This window comes from Pseudorca crassidens, chromosome 2 (assembly GCF_039906515.1).
Source record: "Pseudorca crassidens isolate mPseCra1 chromosome 2, mPseCra1.hap1, whole genome shotgun sequence".
In the NCBI taxonomy this organism is placed as follows: domain Eukaryota; kingdom Metazoa; phylum Chordata; class Mammalia; order Artiodactyla; family Delphinidae; genus Pseudorca; species Pseudorca crassidens.
Window position 1 is genome coordinate 167,536,434 of NC_090297.1, and position 26,961 is coordinate 167,563,394.

General features: G+C 39.0%; 1 protein-coding gene and 1 non-coding gene across 2 annotated transcripts in view; both read left to right on the forward strand.

The window, feature by feature from the left end:
• The window catches only part of RAB3GAP2 (RAB3 GTPase activating non-catalytic protein subunit 2), a 90,167-nt gene that overhangs the window by 20,263 nt on the left and 42,943 nt on the right, over window positions 1-26,961 (forward strand). Inside the window, exons 3-9 of the mRNA XM_067729718.1 lie at window positions 11,790-11,913; window positions 12,790-12,871; window positions 14,720-14,767; window positions 14,844-14,919; window positions 15,232-15,333; window positions 19,449-19,548; window positions 21,833-21,931. Coding sequence (XP_067585819.1) covers window positions 11,790-11,913; window positions 12,790-12,871; window positions 14,720-14,767; window positions 14,844-14,919; window positions 15,232-15,333; window positions 19,449-19,548; window positions 21,833-21,931 — 631 coding nt within the window. The remainder of the gene's footprint in view (window positions 1-11,789; window positions 11,914-12,789; window positions 12,872-14,719; window positions 14,768-14,843; window positions 14,920-15,231; window positions 15,334-19,448; window positions 19,549-21,832; window positions 21,932-26,961) is intronic.
• On the forward strand, window positions 24,400-24,531 carry LOC137220345 (small nucleolar RNA SNORA36 family). Its single transcript, XR_010941647.1, has one exon. It is a non-coding gene; the product is annotated as a small nucleolar RNA SNORA36 family (small nucleolar RNA).

Consider the following 26,961-nt stretch of genomic DNA (forward strand, 5'->3'; position numbering starts at 1 on the left):
CTACTGAGTCCAGCAGACAACTATAAAAACTTTAGGGTGCTTTTTATCCCCAGAAGTCTGTCAGCTCTTTGAGAGTAGTTTCTTATTTTTATGGCAGACGAGAGTAAAGGGCTTTTGTAATCATAGAGATTTAGTACCAGGGGTCTGGATAAGGCTTTTCTAAGGAAGGAGAAAGCCTCTTTAATTTCGATTCTGGGGTGTCAGCTGTAATGAGGGCTTAGGGAAGAAAGCATATTCTAGTATCTGTTATCAGCAGTAGCCAGCCACGTCCAAGAAAGCAAGCGTCTGTGACACTGGTAGGCTTTGGAACTTTAAGGATGGCTTCTCTTATAGAAAAGGACAAATGTCCTTCTCCTATAGATATTTCGTACCTGTGTTAGTCTGCTTGGCTGCCATAACAGAATACCACAGACTGGGTGGCTTGAACAACAGAAATTTATTTTCTCACCGTCCTGGAAGCTGGAAGCGCAAGATCAAGGTGCCATCAGGGTTGGTTTCTGGTGAGACTCCTCTTCCTGGCTTGCAGATGGCTGCATTCTTGCCGTGTCCTCACCTGGCCTTTCCCCTGTGCACGAAGACAGAGAGCCGGTTCTGGTGTCCCTTCCTCTTCTTAGAAGGATACCAGTCTATCAGAGGGCTGTGCCCTTATGACCTCTTTTAACCCTAATTAACCTCCTTAAAGGCCCCATCTTCAGATACAGTCACATTGGGGGGTTAGGGTTTCAACATGTGAAGTTTGGCTGCAGGATACAATTCAGTCCATAACAATGCCCCAAATAATGGATCCATGTCAGGCGTAACTTTTATGTGTACAAGTGCAATGAATAAGGTTAAGGAATTCCTCCTTGCCCGTGAGTAAATACACGAAAGGATTGAAAGGCAAACAGAATAGGCTTTCAAGACGGAAGAAAAGGCAAAACAAAGATCTTCCTCTGTACTGTATTTTAAGCTGACATCATGACAAAGGGGACCTGGCTGGGGGAAATGGGAAAAGAAGGTAGTTGTACTATAACGTCTACCTATTAATGATCCTATAACAAATAGTAAATCGAATTTTTTACAGTGTTGTAAGGGCTTTTAGTTGGGGTTATAATTTTTTTGCTTTGGGAAAGAAGTGGTGTGTTGCTCAGCCTCATGCTATGATGGGAATCTAGCCGGTTCGGGAAGAAGCTTGGTAGGGTTTAATTTAATTTTAACTGGCAAGGCAGATTTAATGAGCTTTCCTTCGTTGGTGTATTAAGACCAAAGGGTTGGAAGTATAGAATCGAGGATTTGTTTGACGGCGATTTCTGGAACAGGAAGCACAGAAGGTCCTGGGTTAAGGTCCTCAGTTAAGGTAGGCAGCATGGAAATTTTCCACTTAAGAGACACCTTAGGAATGTGTCCCATCTGTTTTACAGAAGGTGACATAATGCAGTTTACGGAGGCACTAATGATTTAGCAGATTAACAGGGAATGCAAAAAGCATGCTGGTCAGATCGAGGCCCCAGAGAAATGTTTGTTTACAGGCTGAGCAATAGGAGACAGCATGACCTGATTAGAGCATTAGAGCATTAATAATCTGGGGTAATGCTGGAAAATATTTTGCCTTATTTTAGTGTCCTTAGACTGTGGTGCTATCTACCACGCAAGAGACGTAAGCAGTGGATTGGCCAGAGGCAGAAGGAGAGCACCCACCTTACGCTAAGGATGCGCCCGAGGCCCTCCTCCTGTGAGGGGATGGTGGCCGCAGAGGGTCTCTTTCCTCAGGTGGGCTCTCATCAGGACTTTGGACCTTGGACTATTAGAAACACTCATTTTGCCAGTGACTTTCCATGTTAACACAAGCTGGGTTTAGCCTAGTGCTTCTCAACTGGGGGTGATTTTACCCCTTAGGGGGCATTTGGCAATGTCTGGAGACATTTTTGTTCGTCACAACTTGGGGGAAGGCACATCTAAGTGGGTAGAGGCCAGGGAGGGATGCTGTGAAGCGTTTTACAATGCACAGGACAGCCCTTCAGACAAAGGATTGTCCACCCAAAATGTTAGTCGTGCTGGAGTTCAGAAGTCTTGGGCTCGCCCATGGCTTTCAGTATAACTCTCCCAGCTTTTCTTGCTGCCTTTACCTTTTTGTTCTCTAAAATTTCTTGGCCCCTTTTGGGGGCCTCAGAACTTTTGATCTTGTAAATCAGCCCTACCTCAATTTAAAAAAAGTTATTTAATAAATGAAAAAAAATAGCAGAGGGGGGTAAAAAAAACCCTTTGATCTTTATGGCCATGAGTTGGGTTTTCGTAGATACCGGTGGAGTGATTTGCTAGTGTGAAAAGTGCAGTTAAAGGATTGTTTGCCAGCCAGCAAAGGTGAGTGTAAGCTGTTCCCCGGTCTTTGGCCACAGACCAACCAGTATCCGGGCTCAGTCTTGGGGGCACTATTTATGCCTAAATATTTAAAAGTGACCTATTTTTAGTCTCACTATGCGGTCAGCCACCACTTTTCCTTGCTCTTGTTGACAGTTGTTCATTTTAGTTCAAGTCTGGACTCCTCAGGCATTCCTGTAGGGTAGCTCTGTCAGTTGGTTTTGGCTTGGTGATGGCTTCTGCCAGGGAGGGAGGGACAGTGGCTGACTGTGTGGGATGGGGGAAGGGATCTGGGGAGCTGCTTTCAACCAAGCCTCCCGACTTCAGCCGCATCTCTGCCCTCACTCCCAGGGGGAGCTGGCACCAACTCCTAAGCCTATTGGCAATCTTGCAGTGCAGCTGGGGTTGCTTCTCATCTTTCCTCGCCACCACTTTAGTGGGAGTTAGTTTTCCAGGGACTGTAAAATCAGTTACCACCTGTCCGTCTGCTTTCTAGCTCTCAAATTTTAGTGGCTTTTCTCCTCTCCTTCTTTTTGTCTGTACTTGAAACAAACTCTTCTACTGTTGTTTTTAGTGGGGTTGAGAGTGCTGGGGAAAGTGAGAGTAAAATTGATCTGTTTAATTCTCTCTTTACCTGAAACTCCATGTAGACTTCATTTTTACATATTGTTCTACCTCTTGCCTTTTACATTTAATGTAATATGGAGGTTTTTCTGTGTCTGCATATATAAATCATCTAGTTCTTATAAAGGAATACTAACTGTTACATTGTATAGATATACTATGATTTATTTAGCCACACCCCTGTTGAGGGACATTTTGTTTTTGTTTGTTCTTTGTCTTTTCTGTTTTCTATCACAGGAGATGCTGTAATCATCTTTATATCTACTATGCATCTTTGGTTACACATGCGTGTAGTGTCATGAATGAAAGTCAGACTGCCTGAATTTCTATCCTAACTCTGCCACTCAGTGACTGTTAAACCTTGGGCAAGTTACCTAACTTCTCTCAGTCCAGTTACGTCATTCCTAAAGTGGGACTAATAGGATTATTATAGGATTAAAATCACAGGATTATTAAGAGGATGAAATGAGACGTGCTTAGAATAGTACCTGGAACATACGTAGTATGTGCTCAATAAATGTTAGCCATTCTTATTTTTCCTTTAGAATAAATAACTAAACGTGGAATTGCTAAGGTTAAAAAGTGTGCATGTTTCAAATTTTAATAAAAATTGTTGAAGGGTGCTGCCAAAAGCCTGCCCCAGTGTGTATTCCAAACACAGTACATGAGAGTGCCTCCTTCTACTCTCTGTGTCACAGAAATGAAAACATCTCCGAGGTAATTGCTTTTTACCATTGTGCTCTATTTATTTTGTAAAAAAATGAAATATTTCTCTGTACCCATATTTTTATCAATACTGGGAAACTCAGAACTATGAGAGACGGGTATGTTTTCTTACAGAGGCCTGCTTTTCTCAGGTACTTTTTGAAATTGTTTGCCCCTAGTAGATTATCCAACTTTAATCTTTGCAAAATCAGAATGGTGTGAAATGCCATTTCAGTGTTTTAATTTGTACTTTTAAATTTATGAGTGAGGTTTGTCATCTTTTCAAGCTTTTCACTCAAATATTTTTTAGGAACGTGTACTGTTATCGTGTGTGTGTGAGCGCGCGAGCGCGTGTGTGTGTGTGTGTGTGTGTGTGTGGACACTAATAGCAATTTAAAGTCCATAGCATTTAATTTAACTATTAGCTCTATTCTGATTTATATTGGGTGCTAATTGATTCTTGTTTATTAGTCTTATTTGTCCAACTAGACAGTAAAGTTTTTGAGCAGGAATTGTTTGGTACTTTCTTATATCCCATGGTGCCTAGGGAGCACATAGATTTAGTATTTAATATTAAACAGTTGTTTCAAAAATAAAGAAGTATGCTTTTTAGTTTTGGTGTTTTATTGTAGTTATTTGTGAAATGAATTTTTTTGTGAGTAATGAATTTGTTTTGTAAAAATGACACGTTTATTACCGAAAATTCAGGTATTATAGAAAAATAAAAAGAGTAAGATAATCAACTTTCTAACACCTAAGGATAATCATCATTATTAACTTTAAGAGGTTATAAATGTAGGCATATTTGGTTGAGTGGTTGGATGAATGGGCCACACAGAAAATTCTCTAAAAATGGAGTCACATTATATATACAATTAAAAAATAAATAATAGCAGAATTAATCCTACTTGAATTGACAATTGAAATAAAACTGTAAGAGTTACTGAATTATCGTTAACTTCCTCTAAGGTTAGGAAGAAAAATAATTTTAAAAATTGAGATTGAAGCCAGAGGGTTTTGTGACTAATTGTGTTTGTAATTTTTTTTTTCTTTGGGTTATCTGTAATCAAATTTGTAACCAGATTTAGAGCTCTTGCCTTGCCTCATTTTAATTTTGACAAGACCTTAAGATCTTTCACTTGAGAATTTTAGTCCCTGATCTGGAAAATGGCCGGGACCAGTACTTTTCATGCCATGTTAGAGAAAGCTCTAGGGCTCTGCAAAGGTGCTAGGTAGCTTCCTCATTTCTGCTTTTATCTATATCATGTATTAAGATATTGTATAAAATTTTGTTCGGGAATAAAAAGTCTTGCTACTTAAAAAAATGTTTGAGAAGCATTGGGTATTATATATGCTAATAGTAGACTAGAAAAAAGGAAAACTTACATGGCATTATTTACTTTTTTGTGTTTCAAAATTGCTGAAGCACTTATGTCTCTTTGTTTAGAAAGTGTAGCTGACTAGTTTATTTCTTTGCTTTAGGTAGTAAACTACTGAGAATTACAGTGAATATGCTGACAGACCCTTATTTATACTGGATTTTGCTGGCACCACTGTTACATGTACATGCCTGTGAAAGTTAGCACGATGACAGTGACAGTGATAATTGCAAACGACGGACTTATTAACTAAAATTGAAAGCTTTGAAAAATTACTGTGGGCTACTTCAGTGGTTCTCTAGTCATCACAGTAGCTGATACACCAGAAAACATTTGCCACTATGTTTACAGAGTGATAATTTACCAGCCCCCATGGTGGCCAGCTATAATTGAAAGGCTGGTTAAATTACTGCAGTTTTACCATCTGCTGCGTTGTGAAAGACTAATCGTTTGACAAATTTGTGGGCTTAAAATCGAAAGAAGTAAATTTTTAAAATATATATTTGTCACAGCCCTAGCGTTTAGAAAAGATTCCTTTTCATAACCCACACCAGTGGTTTCCATTATTTGTGCAGATTGAGAAAAAATTTTACTAGTCTCAAGGCAAAGAAAAATCCTTGAAGTTTAGGCCACACTAAAATAAAATTATACTTTCTCTCTTCCCACCCTGAAACAGGGTCTGTGTTTTATGGCTAATGGACGTATTTAATGTTACCTTTAGTAACTGGGTACGTGCTGGCTTTTGTGAAAAGCCGTGGTAGCCCCTGGTGATGCTGTTTTTGTTTTTTTTAATATCATGCCTCGCTGGGGAAATTAACGGCCTTGTCAGAGGACGGCATTATTTTAGGATCATTATCTTCAAGGGAGTTTTGTTCATGGCTGTGGGCCCCATTATTGTGTGGGAGGTTTTCAGAAAAATCTGATTGGTAGGCAGATGCCCTTATGGTAGAAAACAGTGATGAGCTTACATCTTATTGGCCAACGAGTGTGTGCTGAGACTTCCTGGCACATCCTTACTAGGCCTTTACAGCCCTCTTTCCTCCATTTACTTTTTTAATCATTGAGGGGCACTCGTCTTTTAGTGTAGAAGCGGGGTAGAGCTTCTCGTCACCCCCTTCATTCTGAAAGCCCAGCAGCAGAGCAGAGTTAAAGGTACCTTGGCAGTTTTCCTTATAGGGCCCAGCTTCCCAGGGCAGTGCAGTGTGGAAGCAGCACAGAGGTTGCCCAGGCAATTGAACCCCAGGGCCTGTGTCCAGATGCCTGTGTCCAAATCCCTGCTCGGTCTGTGTCATGTGGAGAAGTTACCTTGATCAGTCTCTGTTTCTCCATCTCAAAATGAGGGTAGTAGTAGAACCTTCCTTATAGAGTGACAGTGAGAATTAAGTAAGACTTATGTGTAAAGCATTGAACACAGTGTCTGGCACTTAGCAAGTGTTTGGCAGATGTTGCTGTGTACATCATCCAAATCACTGCCGTCCTTCCTGTCTCATTCCTGTCGAGTTAGGTGGCCAAACGCAAGCACACATCTGGGGCAAACGCTTCTTGACGGACCCACTGTCCTCTGCTTAGGCTGATGCCAAAGGATTTCCTTATGGTGAGAGGAGATTTCAAGTGACTGTGGCCTGATTTCTACCAAATTGCTTGGTTACAGTGTAGCAGACATTATAGAACCATTTAGGACATGTACTTTCCCATCCTTTTATTCTTTGTTTGCCTTTGTATATAGCATGTTGATTGTTGATGTACATCACCCAGATGTACCAAGGGATTTTTTTTTTTCTTTTTTGAGGACTTATTGAAAGAAATTTGATTTATGTAAGACTTCTTCTCCCACCTCCACTGCCAGTTGTTGTCAATTTGTAAATTTGCTTTATGCTTTTCTGATAACATTTACACTGCTTGGGGAAAAATAACTAAACCCATGGAGAAATAACAAAAATCTACCACTGTGTATAATTTTAAGGATATCACTTGTTTTTAGTTGTGTCGTTAGCAGCCTTTTATCTTATTGAACCTGATACACTGAATGTTGTGTCTTTGGAATTACATGTGGCCGGGAGCTGGTGGTCGTCCCACGCCCACCCCACTGTGGCTGTGGATCAGAAGAGCTGTTGAGCTCGTCTTCAGAGCACACAGCCTTGCATTTCGTGACAAAAGCTAGCATCCTTCCCAAGTGGCAAGACTAAAACTTTAGCTCTAGAATTTTATGACACGTCAAATCCTAATGATGATATGATATAATAATATAGCATAACATATATACTACAAGCATGCCCCATTTCATTGCACTTTGCAGATATAGTTTTTTTTTTTTTTGCAAATTGAAGGTTCGTGGTAACCTTGCCTCAAACAAATTATCGGTGCCATTTTCCAACGTTTGCCCACTTCATGTCTCTTTGTCACATTTTGGCGATTCTTGGACTATTTCAAACCCGCCACCAGCAAAAAAGATTATGACTTGCTGAAGGCTGAGATGATGGTTGGCATTTTTTATCAATAAAGTATTTTAAAATTACAGTATGTACATTTTTTAAGACGTAATGCTATTATTACACACTTATTAGACCACAGGATAGTGTAAACATAACTTTCATAGGCACTGGGGAATCAAAAAATTCACGTGACTCACTTTGTTGTGATATTTGCTTCATTGTGGAGGTCTGGAGCCAAACCCGCAACATCTCTGAGGTCTGCCTGTATAAGAGAATCATGTGAGCGTTTCCTAACCCGTTTTCACAATTGGTGTATGGAACTCCTGCTTGTACGCGTCCAGCTTTGCCACGACAGACTAGGGGGGTCTGCTTTTAGTCCCACAGCTACAAGGAAAGATGGAGAGTTAGAGAGGACATAGAAAAGGAAATGCAGTGAAGAATGACAGAAGATATTGGTTTTCACCCCCTTTCCCCCCCATCATCAAGAGATGAAACCGGAATGCTGACCCATGTGAAGATTCTTTTTCTGGTTTCATGCTACTAAAAATGTACATTTATGAGATGGCTCAGCAGGGTTGGGGATGTAACTAGTCATTGTGGAGTAGTGTCTCTGAATTTGCTTCTGTGTAAGTGATATCGGTTTCTTGTGCTTTTATCTTGGTTAGTACTTATGTGGCAAAATTCATGTTTGCTCTGGGATCACTTGTAGTCCATTTGCTGGGTTGGTGGCAGACAGAGCATGATCATAATTTGCCATTGAGTTCTAGGCCCAGCTAAGGGAGTAGTACTCTGTCCCTTTTTATATATAACTTGTACCTGCCATGGATATGTCAGCCAGAATCTTGAAATGTTAAATCGTAATATTACTTAAGGAAAAACATAACTAAAGATACTATTACTTAAGGATACGTTACTTAGGATACTAACTTTGAATCAATTGCTCATTGTCGTACAGTTTCATGTGCAAGAATAAATATTAGGTTATTCAAATATCTTTGTGACTACAAGTAAGGAGAAATTGGAACGCTATTATTTCCTCATTTTTACCATTAGGGCTGTGCTGCATGTGGAGTTGAGTCATAGAAAGCATAGAAGGCTTCTAGTCTAGCATGGGAGAAATGCAATCCCAGCATAAACAGAGGATAGTAAGAGTTTTCATTGCAATAAGTTCGAAAGACGGTAGAAGTCAGAGGAGGATGGAATTGTGATAGGAACTGGAACTTGAGATGGACAGACAGAAAAGAGAGGGAAGAGTATTTCTAAAGGAATGCTTAAAGGAATGCCTCAAGAATATGCTGGCTCCCATGTTCAAGTATGATTCTTCATGGCTCAAAGTCGGTTCACAGAACCACAGAAGGATTAGCCTGGTATATAGTGATAAGTAATAGGGAAGTTCTTTTTGAGAAGGACTTTTCATTGACTGAGACTAGAGTCAAGTCCCAAGGGGAGCCAGGCTTCTCAAAGAGCTGTCGCAGGTACCCGCCAAGATGAGCAGGGCCCTCCTTTGGGCTCTGACACTGATTGTGTGGCCTGGAGCACATCTCTCAACTGCCCTAAGACTCTGCTATCTTTATTATGAAATGAGGTTTGGGCCAGTTAGTCTTTCAATGCCTTCCATCTTTGAATTTCTTAAACTCTTTGTCTTTTGAGCAAACATAAAAATACAGATCTCATCCTTATTAGTGGCATTATTTTGAAAACAGGATAGAAACACAGAAATCGTGTTCTTTGTTGAAAAGTAACTTTTACAGACTTTTTAGAGTTTACTGTTTGTACATAATTTTGGAAGTGTGATAAAAGGAAGAACCCATTTGTATAGATGTTCAATTATTTTTTTCAGTTATTTTTTGTGGAACTTGCCAAAATGAGAGCTGCATTATCCCTTTTCTGGAGCATTGTTTGGATTTCTTTTTTATTGCAATGAGATGGAAATTTTAGGATAAGAGACCAATCAAAGAGTTTTAGACGCTCCTAATTTCTTATCAAACCCAATACCTAAATTATATCCCTGTATGACTTACCCTGCTTCTGGCCTTCTTACTGAAGGGGAGACTCCAATCATTTGAAAAATCCTGAACCTCAGAGTTGGTATAATTGGGTCTCAGTTCCTGGGGAGGGAACCATAGGGTTGTGATGCCCTCAGCTTACAGCCGAGGCACCGTGAGGAGTCCTGGGTGAGTGCTGGCTAAACAGAGACTGTATGCTCTGACAGAAATTGTGGGTCCAGGGAGAACTGAATTACAACTTACTTTTACCTTATAACTTTCATCTTTAGGGGATCGTTTTCTCCCTAGTTTATATGTAGAAAAATACACATTCAAAACAGCAAACTGAAAAAACAAATCAAAACAAAACAGCAAACTGGATAGCAAAATTCCTAAAAAATGGAGCTTTACTAAAACAAAACTGGGATTTTGCCAGTATTACTCTTCTCGTTATCTTTCGGGAGCGGGTGCAGCCTCTTCAGCATACCTTGCAGAAGAAAGAAGTTCCAAATCTATTCCTCAGTGTTCCACTGAGAAGGAAAAATAATCACATGACTATCCCAGAGGCTTCAGACCTACTTGGAGATTTTCCTGAAGATGTCCTATAACCCATATTTTATTTATATTTTAAACATTTCTTTGATAGTATCACAGCAAGAAATAATTTATCTTTCCTAGAAATACTACTGTAATATTTCTGATTAGGATGATTTTCTGTTTTTAAAATATTTAAAATTTCATTATGCTAGTAATACATGCTTACTGAAAGTTTAAAAAACATAAATATGTATTATTATTTTTTTTTAATGAAAGCAGGCTGCATCTCTTCCCCCCTCTTACCTGCCCCCATCTTGATTAATTCAATCCAAAAGCTATCGGGTAGGGTTGCGTGAGGTAGGAGTCCGCATGACATAAAACCTAGAAGCCGTAAGAGAATAAGTAGGTTGATAATTTAGCTACATAAAAAAACTTCTGCATGAAGAAAAATAAGCTACGACATGAACTGGAAAAACTATTTACAACTCTTAGGTTCAAAGGACCAATTTTCCTTGTATGTAAAGAGTATATACAAATCAACTAGAAAAAGAACAGCAATCCAGCAGGAGATCTGCAAAGGAAAGAACACGCTGTTCATAGAAAAGGCTCTTAAGCATATGAAAAAATGCCTCTTCTCACTCATAAGAGGAACGCAATAGACTGAGATATTACTTTTTACCTGTTAGTTGGACGAAGATCAGTCAGAGTTGAAGCATCATTTGAAGAGCCCCTGAGGAAGCAAGCACTTTCAAAACTTGCTGGGTCAGATTATAAATTAACACAACTTCTGTGGAGCACACTCTGGGGGTATCTGGCAAATTTACTAATACACATTCCCTTTGACCCAACAGTTTCACTTCTAGAAACTTAGCTTGCTGACACACTCCCACATAAACTGACAAATGTATAAAGTTATTCATTGTAGCATAGTTTGTAGCAGCAAAAGAGTGTAAACAACACAAATGTCCATCAGTAGGGCGCTGGTTGACTAAATTATGGTGTGTCTATACAATGGAATGCTATGCAGCCATTTAAAAAATTAAGAAACTTCATGTAGAATGAAGTCTGAGGTATATGCTAAGAGAAGAAAGTAAAATAGAGAAGTATGCATATAGTATGCTACCATTTGTGTCAGAAAAAGGGGAAAAGGGGTAGTTAAATGTATTTGCCCATGTGAGTTGTGTCTCTGGAAATGATGTACGAGAACCGGTCACACCGCTGTCTCCGGAGTGAACAAAAGGAGGGCCGGAATACAGGAATATCAGAGAGACTTTGCAAAGAAGACCTTTTTAGATCTGTGAATTTTTAACCATGGGAATTTACCTACATAGTGAATGCATTTTCAATTAAAAAGAGAGAACACCTTTCAGGTTACATAAAAAGATGTGTCCAAATTATCATACTTTACAGGTCGTAATTGTCAGATAATGTTTTCTTTGCTGTCTAGCTGCAGATACCCTAGCTATCTGTCTCAAATAGGGTTATTTACTAAATTTCCTAGTACTGAATTATTCCTAGAATAATCCCTATGGGAGGTTCTTTTAATGTCTTGCTATCTGTTTTATTTTTTTAAATTTCAATTAATATTCAAAACTGAGATCTGCTTGTAGTGGATATTTTGTTTATTGGTCATCTTTGACATGTTTTGATAAGGAATATTACTGAGACTATAAAAGAATTGGGAAGGTTTCTTATCCCTTTTTTCTTCTCCCTTGCTTCTCAAGGTGGACATGCTGAGTTGAACTTTTCTCGATATTTTTCCATGGAAATAATTGTAGTTTTATTCACAGGAAGAAGAAGGAAATACGTGCAAAACACAAAAAACTTCCTGGCTTCAAGATTGTGTTTTATCCTTATCTCCAACCAATGATCTTATGGTTATAACTCGGGAGCAAAAAGCTGTATTTCTAGTGCGTAAGTACTCTGTTATTTTCATTTATTTTAATGCATAGAATAGAAAATGGATTAGGCAGAAAGAAAAAGTTTTACTTCTCTCGTATGCATTATATGGTGGCATTCCATAGTTTGATACGTTATATAACACTTTTTATTCTCTTTCTTTTTATTTCTCTCTCTCTCTTTTCCCCTTTCTTTTCCCTTTCTTTTCTGTTTCTTTCCTCTCTTTTTCTTTCTTGGCTGCAGATACTGTAGCTGTCTCTCTATGGCATTTCAGAGGCAGTACTGGGCATTGCCCAGTTCTTGCAAGGGGCAGTCAGAGCTAAAAAGGGCACTGACTGCTTCTTAGTAATAATGTGAGTCAAGTGACTTTCAACTCTAATTTGAAAACTCACAGTGCTGTAGTTTCCTGTTTGGGGCATAAGTTTTCAGCTTATAATTTTTGTTGAAGATTAAATTTAAAGTTTGGGTATATATAGAATGTGGAAAACCTCACTGATCAAAATAAGATCTTATATTAAATGGATATGGAATGGTCTTATAAAGCAGATGTGCCCTCCAGTAGCATAAATCTAATAGAAAAATTTTCTCTGCCAACTAAAGATAAAAAGTAGTTTTATAAATAAGAAAGGTGGGGTGGTACATAAGAATTAATAACTTTATTATATGGATTGAATTGGAGGAAAGAGACTAAAGAGAGAGTTTTATATAAATCTTATAAAAAATTTTAAACATTATCTTATATTTACCTAGAAAAAGACTCAAATCAGTTAATATAGAACTATTCAATTCTGTACTCATCATTCTAAAGGGAAAGAGTGAAATTTATAAATTCTGTTTTAGTATACTATAGTTAAAGAAGTTATTTTGTGTGATAACTTAATTTTTTCTCAGCAAAATGGAAACATAGTGATAAAGGGAAGGAAGAAATGCAGTTTGCTGTTGGTTGGAGTGGCTCTTTAAGTGTCGAAGAAGGGTAGGTACCAGTTCACTTTTTTGTCTCTCTGTGTGTTAAATGTATATGTGAAATGGTTTGACTTGTATGTGAATCTATTAAGAAGTTTCATTGTTTGGAATGTTTAGTAAATGTATATTCTTTGCAGCTTTAGAAGTTGTAGAGCATGATTTGGCCAGTAAATTTTAATTTTATTAACCATGTGATTACTTAAAAAAAAAAAAAAAAAGACCTGTTTGGAGAGAATTTAAAGGAGAATTCAGAGAGAATCCCATAACATCCTGCCTACATTTTGTCTTTTCCTCAGCTCTTCATTAATTTTATTCAGCTAAAAAGTCAAGGGCAGCCCTTGTCTTCTCTGCTTTGCCAGCATTGGGCTTGTACTTAAAGGGGACAGTGCTACATTAATTCTTAAAACTCATAAATACTTCAGAAATGCAAGCTGGTAAATTCAAGTTTCCTACTGATCCAGTAAGAGGTTTTTTTTTTTTTTAATTTTATTTACTTTTATTTATTTATTTTTGGGTGCGTTGGGTCTTCATTGCTGCCTGTGGGCTTTCTCTAGTTGTGGTGAGCGGGGGCTACTCATTGCGATGGCTTCTCTTGTTGTGGAGCATGGGCTCTGGGTGTGCGGGCTTCAGTAGTTGTGGCACGTGGGCTCAGTAGTCGTGGCTCGCGGGCTCTAGAACGTAGGCTGTTTAGTTGTGGCGCACGGGCTTAGTTGCTCCGTGGCATGTGGGATCTTCCCAGACCAGGGCTCGAACCTGTGTCCCCTGCATTGGCAGGCAGATTCTTAACCACTGTGACACCAGGGAAGTCCCAGTAAGAGTTTTAAAACCAGATCTCTAGCATGGTTCCATGATGGAGCTGCTAGCCTGGAACCTGCAGCCAAAACCTGTTTTCAGTTAAATTTTTATGACTGAAAGGTACCTGGTCGGAATGAATAAGATTCTTCAGACTTTGAATTCAGATAAAGACAACCAAGTAGAAATCCATAGTACATGCCTGACACTCTGTAGATACTCAATGAATTGTTTTCTACTTTTATCAAAATAAATAGTATTTCTCCTTAAGTCATTTATTAGTCTAAGCATTTTGAAGACATTTAATTTCTGTCCGAAATGCAAAGCAAACATAATGGTTCAATTACTTTAGAGACGACAAACAAACAAAAAGGTTAATTTTGTTTGGTGATTATCTGGTTTGATGTATGTGGAAGAGGGTTTATATTTTGTTGAATAAGCTGGTGATGGTCCTGAGGTTTTACAGGTTAAATGAAAGTCAGTAGGAGTTATTTTAATTTTGAGGCTTGTCTCTGAGTGCGAGACAAATTTTTCAAGTCTATGTGTCAGAAAAAAAAAAACCTTTTAGGGACCATCCAGCCTAGCAGGTGCGTAGAAATAGGTTATCAGGAGCAATTTCTGCAAAAAAGAAGCAGCCAGCCAATTGAAATACAGTAAGTCTCTAGATTAACGTACTCAGCAGAAATGCAGCTTGCCTGTAATGTGATTGCCAGTTCCTCCCACCCTCTGCCCAAGTTCTTAGCTGATGCAGAGGAGAGGGGAACAGTAGGAAATGACTGCTTGGTGATCATTTGATGTTTTCTCAGTTTTGTGCTTTTCACGACAATACAGAGTGAAAAACACTGTTTTTTATTAACTACAGGTGAATATGACATTACCTTTTATGTGAATGGATTTTATGACCCTACTCGTGGGGGGAGCTTTACTGTTTTTTTATGTAGGCATTGGATACAACTGATCCAAAGAGCTCATCTTCCGCTTATTACCCTTTAACATCCCATTATAGAGCTTTCAAAGTAATTGATCAGTTCATTAGATAAGCATATGCTTTTGTTTTTGTTTCTAGGGAATGTGTAACCAGTGCTCTGTGTATCCCACTAGCAAGCCAGAAGAGGTAAGGATGAATGAGTCATTTGTTTTCTTTGCTTTGATTTATGAGCGCTTCAGATCGTCACTTTTGTTCGTAACAGGAGTTCCACTGGACGACCAGACTGGACCTGCATTGTGGTGGGCTTTACTTCGGGTTACGTACGCTTCTACACAGAGGTGAGTTGAGTGCTGTGCGGTTCCGAGATGACAGCTGACTGGTAACCCATCCCCATCACACTCACTTGTGACTCATGACCACCTGCCCCTTGGGACTGTGTATTTGATACTTTATGGGGTGGAGACTGGAACAGGGGGAGCAGTGGTGGTAGAAAGTTCTGATAGGAGCTATAGAGAAGAGAAGCCATATTCTGCAAACAGACTACCAGGCATCCACGGAAGGCCTGTTGGGGGAATGATGCTCTCTGGCCGTACCTGTTCCGGTATATTGGTAAGAAAACAAGCAGGGCTTATCTCTGTGCTTCCTCCTAGAGTGGCGTGCTCTTGCTCTCACAGCTCCTGAATGAGGACCCAGTGCTACAGCTCAAGTGCAGGACCTATGAAATCCCACGACATCCCGGCGTGACGGAGCAGGTAGCATAAGAGATTGTGTCCAGAGTAGTAGTGGCTTTACTTTGAAGTCGTTTCTTCCCTCTTTCATTGGGTGGAAACTTTAAGTATCTGCTTGTGGCACAGTTAGCTGTGCTATCATATTCTAAATAGAAATATAAGCTACTCAAGTAAAGAATACCAGTCTTGCTTTTACTTACTTAATGAAATATTGTATGCTTTGCTCTATAATGAAATAAAACACTTAAGTCAGAAGATAAAAAGTTTTCTCAGTTTTAGAATTTAATAGTGACTTAAGGTACAAAATGGTATTTTGTAACTTTATATCTTTTTTATTTGAACTTAGGTGTCAAAATTATATAGAGAGTAAAAGAAAAAAGTTCTAGCTGTATTATTAATAGTGCTACCACATTGCACTAACCTATTTCTCAGAAATGGGGTTATTAAATTTTTATTTATTGTGGAAAATATTTTATATTCATTGAAGATTTTGATAGAGAAAATAATACCGTTGAGTGTCCAAGGCTGTCCACAGTTTTCGCTTCTTCCTGGTGCTGTGTGAGATTTTCATTGTCTCACAGTCAAAAAGTAATTGTAGAGCCACATAAACGGATACACTCTTAGCACATCTTGTTTGGTACCCTGTCAAAACTATATAATATGCCTTCTTTCTTTGTGCTATCCTGCTTCCAGAAGATTTGAAGTAAACAAATCTTCAAATTTGACTATGTGGACTTAAATTGTGCGATAGATGGACTGGAACTCTAGAAGAAACTTAACTAATAAGAGAGACTAGACTAATACCTATTAATACCTATTAGTGAGTTAATCAGTAATATTAAACAATACCTTATTATTTGCTAGTTTTTATGAACAGAATAACTTCTGTGCACGTTTAGAGAAGAGGGAGCTCAATTAGGACTAGGACAAAACAGGAAAATTTCATTGAGGGGGTGAAGTTTGAATTAAGCCTTGAAAATGGGTATCAAACTTAATTAGTGAGAAAAGAAGGGAAAGCATTTTAGGTAGTCAGGAGAAAAATGAAGGAAGATTCAAACACAGGACTATGTATGAGACAACAAAGAAACCTATGTTAGTAACTGATGAGACATTGTTGAATAGGCTGAGCGGCCAAATTTTTCATAAATTTGAAAGCCAAGTGAGAATCGGAGTTGATTCAGGAGATTTAGAAGCTACTAAAGATTTATGAGAAGGAAGTGATGTAATCAAAGGGATCTTGAAGGACTCTTTCTTCAGGATGAATTGGACTTGTGAGAGCCTGGAATCAGGGAGGCTAGTTATCTGGGTTTTTAAGTTATCTGTAATAGAGGTACAGTGCTGGGAGCCAGGACTGCAATGGCTGTGGAAAGAGAAAGGACTAGTACAAAAATCATTTTGGAGGAACATTTGACAGGACTGGTTATCGTATCGAGATGTTGAATTTTAAAAAGAAAAATGGGTTGGCTCCAAGGTCTCCATCCTGAGGTGTGCCGTTGACAAAGTTGGAAGAGGGGACTGCTTTGGCCGTAAACAAAGGTTGTTAAATTGGGTTTTGGACGTGTTGAGTTTGAGGTGATGGTAGGAAATAAAATGAAAATACCATCATGCCTGTAGTGATACAGAACTACCATATGGACACAAAGACTAGATTGAAGACGATGGTTGAAGTCATAGGTAATGAGTGAATTCCTCCACATAAAGGTTATAGGAAAATAAAACTGAAGCCTGAAGACTTAAGTCTTATAATATTCACCGTAAGGAGACAGGAGAAAATGGAACTATTGAAGGAAACAAGGAAGAAGCTGTTGGAAATCCAAGAAGATAATTTTTTTTTTTTTTTTTTTTTACAAATTCTCTGGAAGATGAAGGTTCTTTAAACACTTTAAACTTGGTTATGTCTATAATAACCTTTTTTTAGAGCTGGCGGGAAAATATAACTCACATTTAAATATTTGTTTGCTCTTTGCTTTTGTGAGTCAAGAAAATCCTTTAGTTGAAAAATAACTCTTATTAAACATGCGGAGAGAAGCCTTTGTCGTTACCCTGCATTCTACACAGTATCTCTGGATCTAATACATCAGTTTATATATCAAAAATATCTATTTGCTGCTTCTTCAGTATACTCCTAGATATATTAAAGATCACAGGAGCAGATTTCCTGTAATTCAGTTCTGGGGGCAGTGAGTGTAGTAGGTGTGATGGCTGATCATTGCAGGAGAAGATTCCAAATGTTTTTCTGGAATGTCAAAGAAGCTTCTTCCGCGGTTTCTGCATAAAGATCTCAGTCATTTAGCATAATTTCTGCTGCTGTTGGACCACTGGTGTTTGTATGAGTGTCTTCTTCAGGAAGGCGGTCTCGTTTTGGAGATAACTGACGAGGTGGTGATTAGTTCCTCCGAGTTGGGGGCTCTCTCCCCGCTGCTACGCTCAGTGGACTGTGTAAGCGTAGCTTTGTGAACTTGTTATGTGAGCCCATACTCCAGCTCTCTCGTCCCCTGCTTCCCACCCCTTGTGGCCCACAAATGTCTTTTAAAAATGGAAACACCCCAACAGTCCAGTAGAAAAAGGGGCAAGGCAATTCTCAAAAGAAGAAATATAATTGGTCTAAAGCATATGATAAAAATTTGAACCTTATTAATAATCTAAGGACTATAAGCAACTACATTTGGATAATTTTTCGCCTTTCAGATTGGCGAAGATTAACAAAAGTTGGTGACAATATGGAAAAACAGACACTGTCCTGTATTGTTGATAGAAGTAAAAATTGATAGGTACTTTGTTGAGACAGTTTAATAACACAGATGAAAATCGTGAACACCCAAAAGACCCCCTTGAAGGAATTTACACCAAAGTGATGTGAAAAGATATATACAGAAGAATGTTTATTGCAGTGATGTTTATAATAATGAAAATATTTAATTCATTCACAAATATTTATTTACTGCCTATTATGTGCCCAGCCCAGTTCTAACCACTGAGAATCCATTGGTGAACCAGACATGCAAAGTTTCTGCTTTCGTGGGGCCTGCAGTTTGGGGATGGTGGAGGGAAACCAACGATGAATAACTAGGGATTCCAAGACGATTCCAGCCTCTGATAGGTGCCGTGAGGGAAGTAATCATGTGGATGAGAGCGTACTGAGATGAGGGAATGGAGATGATGTTCGAGACAGAGGCTCAGGAGTGGCCTCTCAGAGCAACTACATTTGAGCCGAGACCTGAACGAGCAGAAGAATTAGGCAGGCAAAGACCTGGGAGGTGAAGGTCCAGGCACGCGGAAAGTACTGAGGTGATAATGGCCTTCGTGTTCAAGGAGCCAGGGCAGAGATGTGAGATGAGGTTAGAGACGGGCCGCATCTTGTAGCATGGTTAGAGTTCAGGTTTATTCTAAGTGCAGAAGGGAGCCATTGGAGAGATTTAATCAGGAGAGTGGTTCCATCGGCCGAGTCTCAGGAAGATCATGCTGTCTGTGGAGCATGGGTGGTGGAGCGCAAAGGCAGAAGCAGGAGGCCAAACTAAATGTCCATCAGTAAGAACTGGTTAACTGAATTTTGGTTCATACAATGAAATACAGCACCTCCACAACAAAAAATGATTTGCTCGCTTATTAAAATGGAAGAATATAATGGACGTATTATTGAGTAATGAAAAACATGTTATAGAATAGTTTTAGAATACCAAAAACATGTTATATGGTATAGTCTCATACAAAAGTGTGCGATTATATGTGACACTATATACTGATGTATGTCAGGGATTTCAGGTGAGTTTCCTTTTTCTCTTCTTTTTACTTTTATGTGTTGTTTTTAATCCATACAGTGACTCTATCTCATTTTTATGAAACATTGTACATTTTTTTGGTTACTCCCACCATCTATCCTGAAAACGTTATTCACCATGTACAAAGGCTCATATTTGAGAAGAACGTTAAGTCCTTGGCCAAAAGGCATTCTGAAATTGTCTATTTTTACTGTTCCTCTGCCTGATATTGTTTTGTGTGTTGGGTGTTTGACAGTTGTTTAGTTATAGTATTTTAAAATTTGACATTAATAATGACATTCAGCTATAATAGAAAAATAGATATGCTTATTTGGCAATAATGAAAATTTATTATTTTCTTCTTTCTTATTCCTTTAATAGAATGAAGAGTTGAGTATCTTATATCCAGCTGCCATCGTGACTATTGACGGATTTAGCCTTTTTCAGTCTCTTCGTGCTTGTCGAAATCAGGTGGCCAAAGGTAATTTTGGCCAAGAAATAGCTAACCTCTGTTGATGTTTGTCTTATTTAACTTAATCTACTTAGAGAATTAAATATGTCTTCTAAATTAAAAAGGCCTTCTGAACTAGATTTAAAGGAAAAAAAAAAACCGGTTACTGTAGAAATGGGAGTGCATTGTTGGGTAGATTGCTTAGTAAGATAAAGGCCAGGACTAGAACATCAACTCTCTTTACATGTTGTCAGTTGAACTGCAGGCTTTATTTACTGATTCAGCAATATGTCTTGGCCAGTTAAGAGAGAGATTCAACACTGAGGTGGAGAATTTAGTTGCATCTAGCTGAGAAACCAGATTTCTCACTAGATGGGCAGCTATTTGGGCCAGCATACTAAAATCTTGTGATTCTACGTTGTTTCCATTCTCACTGAGGGTAAAGATAGCATAAAGTTTGCAGGGGGCATTTTCCTCACAGGAGGCAGGACCCGACAGGAAGTTAACAGCTGCTTTCCGCAACTTGAAACACTTCTGAACAGAGAAAAGTTAGAGACCTAAATATAATCTACATAGGCAGCTACATCATTTCCAGACTTTGGCATGAAAAGTGCACAAATAATCAAGAATTCTTAATCTTTACTACCCCTAGTTTACACTCTGATGCTATTATGTCTTTAGAAGAGGATATTGGTTTTCATCAGATTCAAGATGCCATTGATTATAAGGTGCACTATTATTTTCTGTTTCACTAAGAAGTAAAAATGCTGCCAGTGAGAGTCACACCATTGATTTTAAGATTCCAGTTTTAGAGATGGTAAAGTCATGGGAACAAAAAGCCTTAAAAGCAATGAAAATACCAGTGTTGGTGCTGACTTTCCCCACTGGGTTTGGATAAAGGAGCCTAATGGTCCTAAAAAGAGCAAACAAAGTTTAACTCTTAAATGATTTAGACAGCTCCCTGAAAGAAGAGTTTAATTAAGATGTGTTATCTGATTCATAAAGATTGTTCATAAATCCAGAACTAAACTATAAGACACAAAAGAAATAATTTCTTCTAAGGAAAGAATGCAGCATCTTACATTGCAATAGAAAAATTTTCACTGTCCTTTTAGCAGATTGTAACATTCTTGGTTATATTGCTCTTTAATAGTACATGCTTTTCTGTAAAGTCAAAATTTGTTTGAATTTTTATACCTATTTTCATAATCTTTTAAATTATTTAAATTTAGCCCACCATAAGTTTCAATATCTTTGTTATCTTGGAGACATAATAGTTACCGTTAATGTATGTGCCCAAAGAGACTGGCCATTTTCTGTAGATAAAAATTCTGTCCATAAAATAAACGAGAAGTAGACAATTGTGTTTTAATTGGTATCGTCAGCCGTTTCATTTTTACTATTTTTGAATTTCCGTTTATTTTGTTATGTATGAGTCCATAAAGCCATTTTATCTCCTAGGAGGTAAGTAAGTAAGCCACTTTGTGCCTTCTTATTTATTTTAAGTTGCTCTAAAAATAATTCTGATTACTTAGCTGCAGACTGTTGTGACTTTTATTTCACAATATAGGAAAACTCTCTTCTTGGCCTTAGTCTCAAATCTGGAGTGCTAGGAGGATTACATTTTTCTTTTATCAGAGTACTTCTACTTCCAGAATAAACAACCAGAATCCAGCCGTTTTCTAATATGTAGCATGAGAATGTACTGATGACTGGGGCCTTGGGCATGAACCTGTGACAAGAGCTGGAACTGTTGCTTTTCTTTTCATTATTCACTCCCTAGGTGGAAATGCTGAGGTCAGTGATCAGCATTGCATTCATTTTTCTGGCAGTGCTATCACTGTTAGCATATCTTTCTGGTAAGCCTGGCCTCAGTTACTTGCATTCAAGACCCTTCTATGATGTGTCCTTTGCTGGGCATACCATCAGGTTTCACTAAGGCACTGGTTGCTGTTTCCAGGATTTTATCCACTGTCTTACTCAAGGGGGAGAAATTAGTTACTTGGCTTCTACTGCAGTTTGAATTCACCTTGATTTTTAGTGGTAGTCTAGAATGTTTAATAGTCTTCTCTGATTCCTTGAGTGTTCCAAAATCTCTTATGACAGCCAACTTAGTCTTTTAATGTTTGCATTTTATGTGCCTTGTATTGGTGTGAATAAATCTCACTGTACGCATAGTTTACATGACTTTGCCTCATTATTTTTAGTTGAAATTTTAGAATAATAAACCAAGTTATTCTTGATGATTTTTTGGTAAAACTTCATTTTCTCCATTATATTTAAGTTTGGATTGTCTAATTTTTATCTTTGACAGCTGCAGCATCAGGCAATGAGAACATACAGCCACCACCGTTAGCTTATAAGAAGTGGGGTCTACAAGATATTGACACAATTATCGATCATGCTAGTATTGGTAAGCCTGACTAGTTCCAGTTCTTTTGGAATTTACTTCTTATACTTTTTGATTGAACTGTCTCATTTATTGGAAATGTAGATTTATTCTCATGTGAAAAGAATATGCATTGTCTTTAGTGAGACATCTGGAAGGTAGTTCAGACGTAGAGATTATCGGAGGTTTAATGTCTTTAAGAAATGGTAGCAGTTTTAGCAGTTATGCCCTCAGCAGCAGTACTGTACAGTTTTAAGTCACCCACTATTTGACTTGTTTTTATGCAGATGTGTTTAATTCATATAATTACCAGATAGATCAGTCTTCTACACATGTAACTTGTAGACCAGCAAAATATAGAGAAGAGCAGATTTTTTCTTGCAGCTAGTATTTGAAGGCATACTGTCTTAGGTATCGGGAATGTGGAGGTGGAAAGACGTGGGTCTCTGCTGTCAGGAAGCATGAGGCTAGTTGGGAGAAACATGTGAAAACAATACGGTGCCACAGCATGATGGTTGTCATAGTAGACAAGTGGACCGGCTGTAGTGGGAGCAGAGGAGAAGCCCCCAGCACCAAGGGAATCAGGGAACAGGAGGTTGACTTCAATCTGAGATGGAAAGAATGAGTAGGACTTGACCAAGAGAACAAGCGTGGGTGAGGCACTCTAGCCAACAGGTACTAGGCCTGGGGTGGAAGTGCCTTGTGTGCAGGGAAAGACAATGAAGACTGGCCCAAGCGAGGCCAGTCTGTAACTAGGAGTCAGATTCTGAAGGACTAGTGTACTATGCGGAGGAACTTAATATCTTTCTCCTCACCACGTTGAGAGTCACTGAAGAATTCTGAACAAGAGAATGGTGTTATCACTTAGCCTGTTGGAAAAATCACTTCGGTGGAAGTTTAGAGGTTGCAATGTAGGGGTCAAGACTAGAAACTAGGTGCAGTAAGGAAGCTATAATAATCTTGGTGAGAAGTAATGGGCATCTAAATTAAGAGTAGAAATGGGTGTGGAGAAGAAGGAAATGCTATTTTAAAATACATATCTATTTTTTTCTGTTTAATAGTATAGTATATGCTTGTTAAAATTTTCACATAGTACATAAAAATATAAAGAAAAAAGGGAAAAAAAATCCCTCTAAATCCTACCGTCTAGAGATACTCACCATTGGCTTTGTGGTAAACATCCTTACAGACGTGTGTAAGTGCAAGTGTAATATGTGTATGGTTATGCAGAGATATGTCTTCATAAAAGGATTCTATCATGACAACTACATTGTAGCCCTTTTCCAATCAACATATTACAAAGAGGCTTTCACCACAGTTTTGCTAAATATACATTTTCTCAGAGTCCTAGTAGAAGACAGATGGCATCCTTGAAATAGGATAATTGAAAGAGGTTTTATTTGCAGAGAAACTACTTATACAGATGTTGTATAGGAGAACCACAAAGGATAGTACAGCGTCTTGCGGGCTGATTAGCAGTGCAGCTGTTAACCACTCCTAGGCCTAAATTCTGCTCATTGGAGATAATGAGTAGAATCAGCGCCTCAAGAGCAGGATGGCTTTTGGCCAGTGGTCGCAAGGAAATAGGTATCCTGTCTTCGTTCTCCTTTCTGTCTTTGATGTCCTGGTGAGACTTCCCATTGTCTGAACCCAACTTGAAGTCTGGGCTAATAATATGCACATACTGGCTCCTGGGGCCAGCAGGGAGAGAAGGAAGGAGTGTGAATCCAGAGGGGGGGAACAGAAGATACCTGACACGCAGATTATCTTTGTGTATTGTTGCATTTCTGGTACAGAATACAGGTAGACCTTGTTTTATTTTGCTTTGCTTTATTGCGTGTCACAGGTACTGCTTTTTTACAAACCCTGTGTTGAGCAGGTCTGTTGGTGCCGTTTTTCCAAAAGGATTTGCTCACTTCGTGTCTCTGTGTCATATTTTGGTAATTCTTGAAATATTTCAACCCCTCTACCAGCAAAAAGATCATGAGTCGCTGAAGGCTCAGATGATGGTTAGCAATTTTTAGCAATAAAGTATTTTTAAATTAAGGTAAGTATGTTTTGTTTTTTTGCGGTATGCGGGCCTCTCACTGTTGTGGCCTCTCCCGTTGACGCGCAGGCTCAGCGGCCATGGCTTACAGGCCCAGCCGCTCCGCGGCATGTGGGATCCTCCCGGATCGGGGCACGAACCCGTGTCCCCTGCATCGGCAGGCGGACTCTCAACCACTGCGCCACCAGGGAAGCCCAGTATGTTGTTTTTTTAGACATCATACTGTTGCACACTTAACAGACTACAATATAGTGTAACCATAATTTTTACTTGCACTGGGAAACCAGAATATTCATTGACTCACTTTGCTGTGATATTTCCTTTATTTCAGTGGTCTGGAATTGAACCTGCAGTATTTCCGAGGTCTGCCTATAATCTGTAATAAGCACCTTGTTGGTAGACATTCGTTTGTCTTTACTTTTTGCTAACATAAAAATGTGCGAAATTCCAAAGTGTTGAGTTCAGTTCAGGGTGACTTCCTTGTTCTGTTAATTAAACTTTGGAACATTGAGACAGGCTAGGAGAAATGATTGGATAGAAAATATTATTCTATTCATTTATCTCCCAGCCTACAAAATGAAGAAAGAAAAGGTGCCATGAGCTTTATTCTCTGTACATCTTTATGTAGAGGTCTGACTAATTCATTCAACAAAGAAATGAATGAATACCTGTTACATCCCCAGGCACTAATATTGGTGCTAGAAATACAAGGCAGACAGTACCCCTGCCCTGATGAAGCTTACGTCCTGGTGATGGGGAGACAAAAAATAAACAATTAAACCGAATGAATAAATAGGGTAATAACGAAATGTTAGTAAGCATCATGAAGAAAATAAGCAGAGGGTTATGACAGAAGTAAAGGAAGAGGGGACTCTGGGTAGACTGGTGAGCACAGGCCTCTCCTGAGACATGCAGGATGGGAAGAAGCCGAGATAGAGGCCCGGGGTGGGGAGAGATGGAAGACTGGAGGCTTAAAGAAACAGAAGGGAGGTTGATGTGACTTGATTGTACAGTGAGGGGGAAATGGGACCAGGTAAGGTTGGAGATGTAGACTGGGGTCAGATCTCATAGGGGTGAGAAGTTCGGGTTTTATTCTAAATGCAGTGGACGTCATTGATGGAGTCTAAGTAGGAGATATTTAAAAATATCCCTCTGACTGCTCTTTAGAGAGAGGCTTACAGAATAAAGAGAAGACCAGCAAGGAGTTTGTTACAATAAGAGAGAATGAGGACTTTGTCTAGGGAGGAAGCAGTGGTGCTAGAGAGAAGTAGCCAGGTTGGAGATGTATTTGCACTTGCTAAGGGATGGGTGTTAGAAACGAGAGAAGGAAAAGGGTCACAGACTTCTTAGCTTTTGAGTTTGAGCAGCTGAGTGGATGGTCAGGCTATGGCTGAAATGTGCGTAGAAGGCAGAGGTTTGAGTGGACAAGTGGACAGTTGTGTTTTTTACAGATTAACTTCTGGCACAATCAGACATTGAAATGGCGATGCCAAGTAGACAGTTGGATATACGAGTCATAAGGTCAGGAGAGAGGTCCCGATTATCCATATAAATTTGGGAGGGAATGGTTAACTGTGGAACGCGTCGTAGAATTCAAGAAAGGAGAAGGTCCATTGGATTTGACAACATAGAGCTAGCTCTTCATTGACTCTGATCTGAGAAGTTTAAGTGGAATGGTGAGGATGAAAGCCAGATGGGGGTGCATTTAAGAATAAATATTTCCACCCCCTACTTTCAAAACTCAGCAACATAAGAACGGGAAATCAACTCACAGCATCTCCATTTTGACTCCAGTCCTGACCTCTTCACTAAACTCCTTACTCATTTTCCAACTACTGAACATTTCCCCCTGGGTATCCAAACTTAACAGATCCCAAACAGAATTCTTAATTTCCTCTCCTCACACTTGGTCCTCCTTTGCTCTTCTCTGTCATCTTCGTCTGCTTTCGCCACCACCAAAAGCTTTTGAGTCGTCCTTGACTGTTCTCCTTTTGTCACACTCCTCATCCAGTCCACCTTTGTCTCTCCTACCCCCACAGTAGATCCTGAATCTGACCGAGTCTCATCTCCATCGTTGGCAGCACAGCAGTCCATGCCACCCTTGTCTTTTGCCTGAACTATCGAGGAGAAAGAAATCCTAACTGGTCTTCCTGCTTCCTTTCTCTGATCTCTAAAATCCGTTCGCCAATTAGCAGCTAATTTTGAAATATAAGTCATATTTTTGTCACTTCTCTGCTCACAACCTTATAGTGGCTTCCCATCTTATTCCTGATAAAACCCAACGGCCTTACGGTGGCATCCAAGGCCCGACATTGTCTGGTTTATGGTACCTTTTGACTTCACCTCCTGTAGAACTCTCCCCTCCTCACTGCCCTGTTCCACCACGCTGATCTCCTTACTGACCCTCAAATACAACAAGCATTCTCCCACTTTGCAGTCTTTGTAATTGTTGCCCTTTCTGCTTGGAAGGTTTTACCCAGCTAGTCACATGGCTCTCTCCCTCACTTCGTTCAGGTGTCTGTTCAAATATCATTTTGTCAAAGAGGCCTTCTTTAGCCAGTATAATAGACCTAGAAAATTATCCAGTGAGTTTGACTTTGTGGAAATTTATATTAAGAAGAACTGTAAGATGTTTGAAAGTGTGGAAGGCCTCAGTTGTTCAGGGAAAACCCTAAATAACAAGGTAGTAATAAATCCAGAAAAGAAAAATTCACATCTAAGGCAGTGTAATTACAGTAGGCAGCTTGTCTCAGCAGTGAGTTCTTTATAATGAGAACAGAGAGTGTGAATTTAATTTAAAAATTGAGATATGGTTATATTGGAAGAATATGGGGGGAAAAAGAGGGGCTGTATATATGCTACGTCTTCATTTACCTTAAATCAATGAAAAATGGTGCTAAAATTGGTGAATCAAAAGACAACAGTCCTCTAGAGCCCACCAATTTGCCACAATGTAGAGAGCGGGACAGAATGTTAAATAATACCACAGGGATGCAGTCAGCAAAAT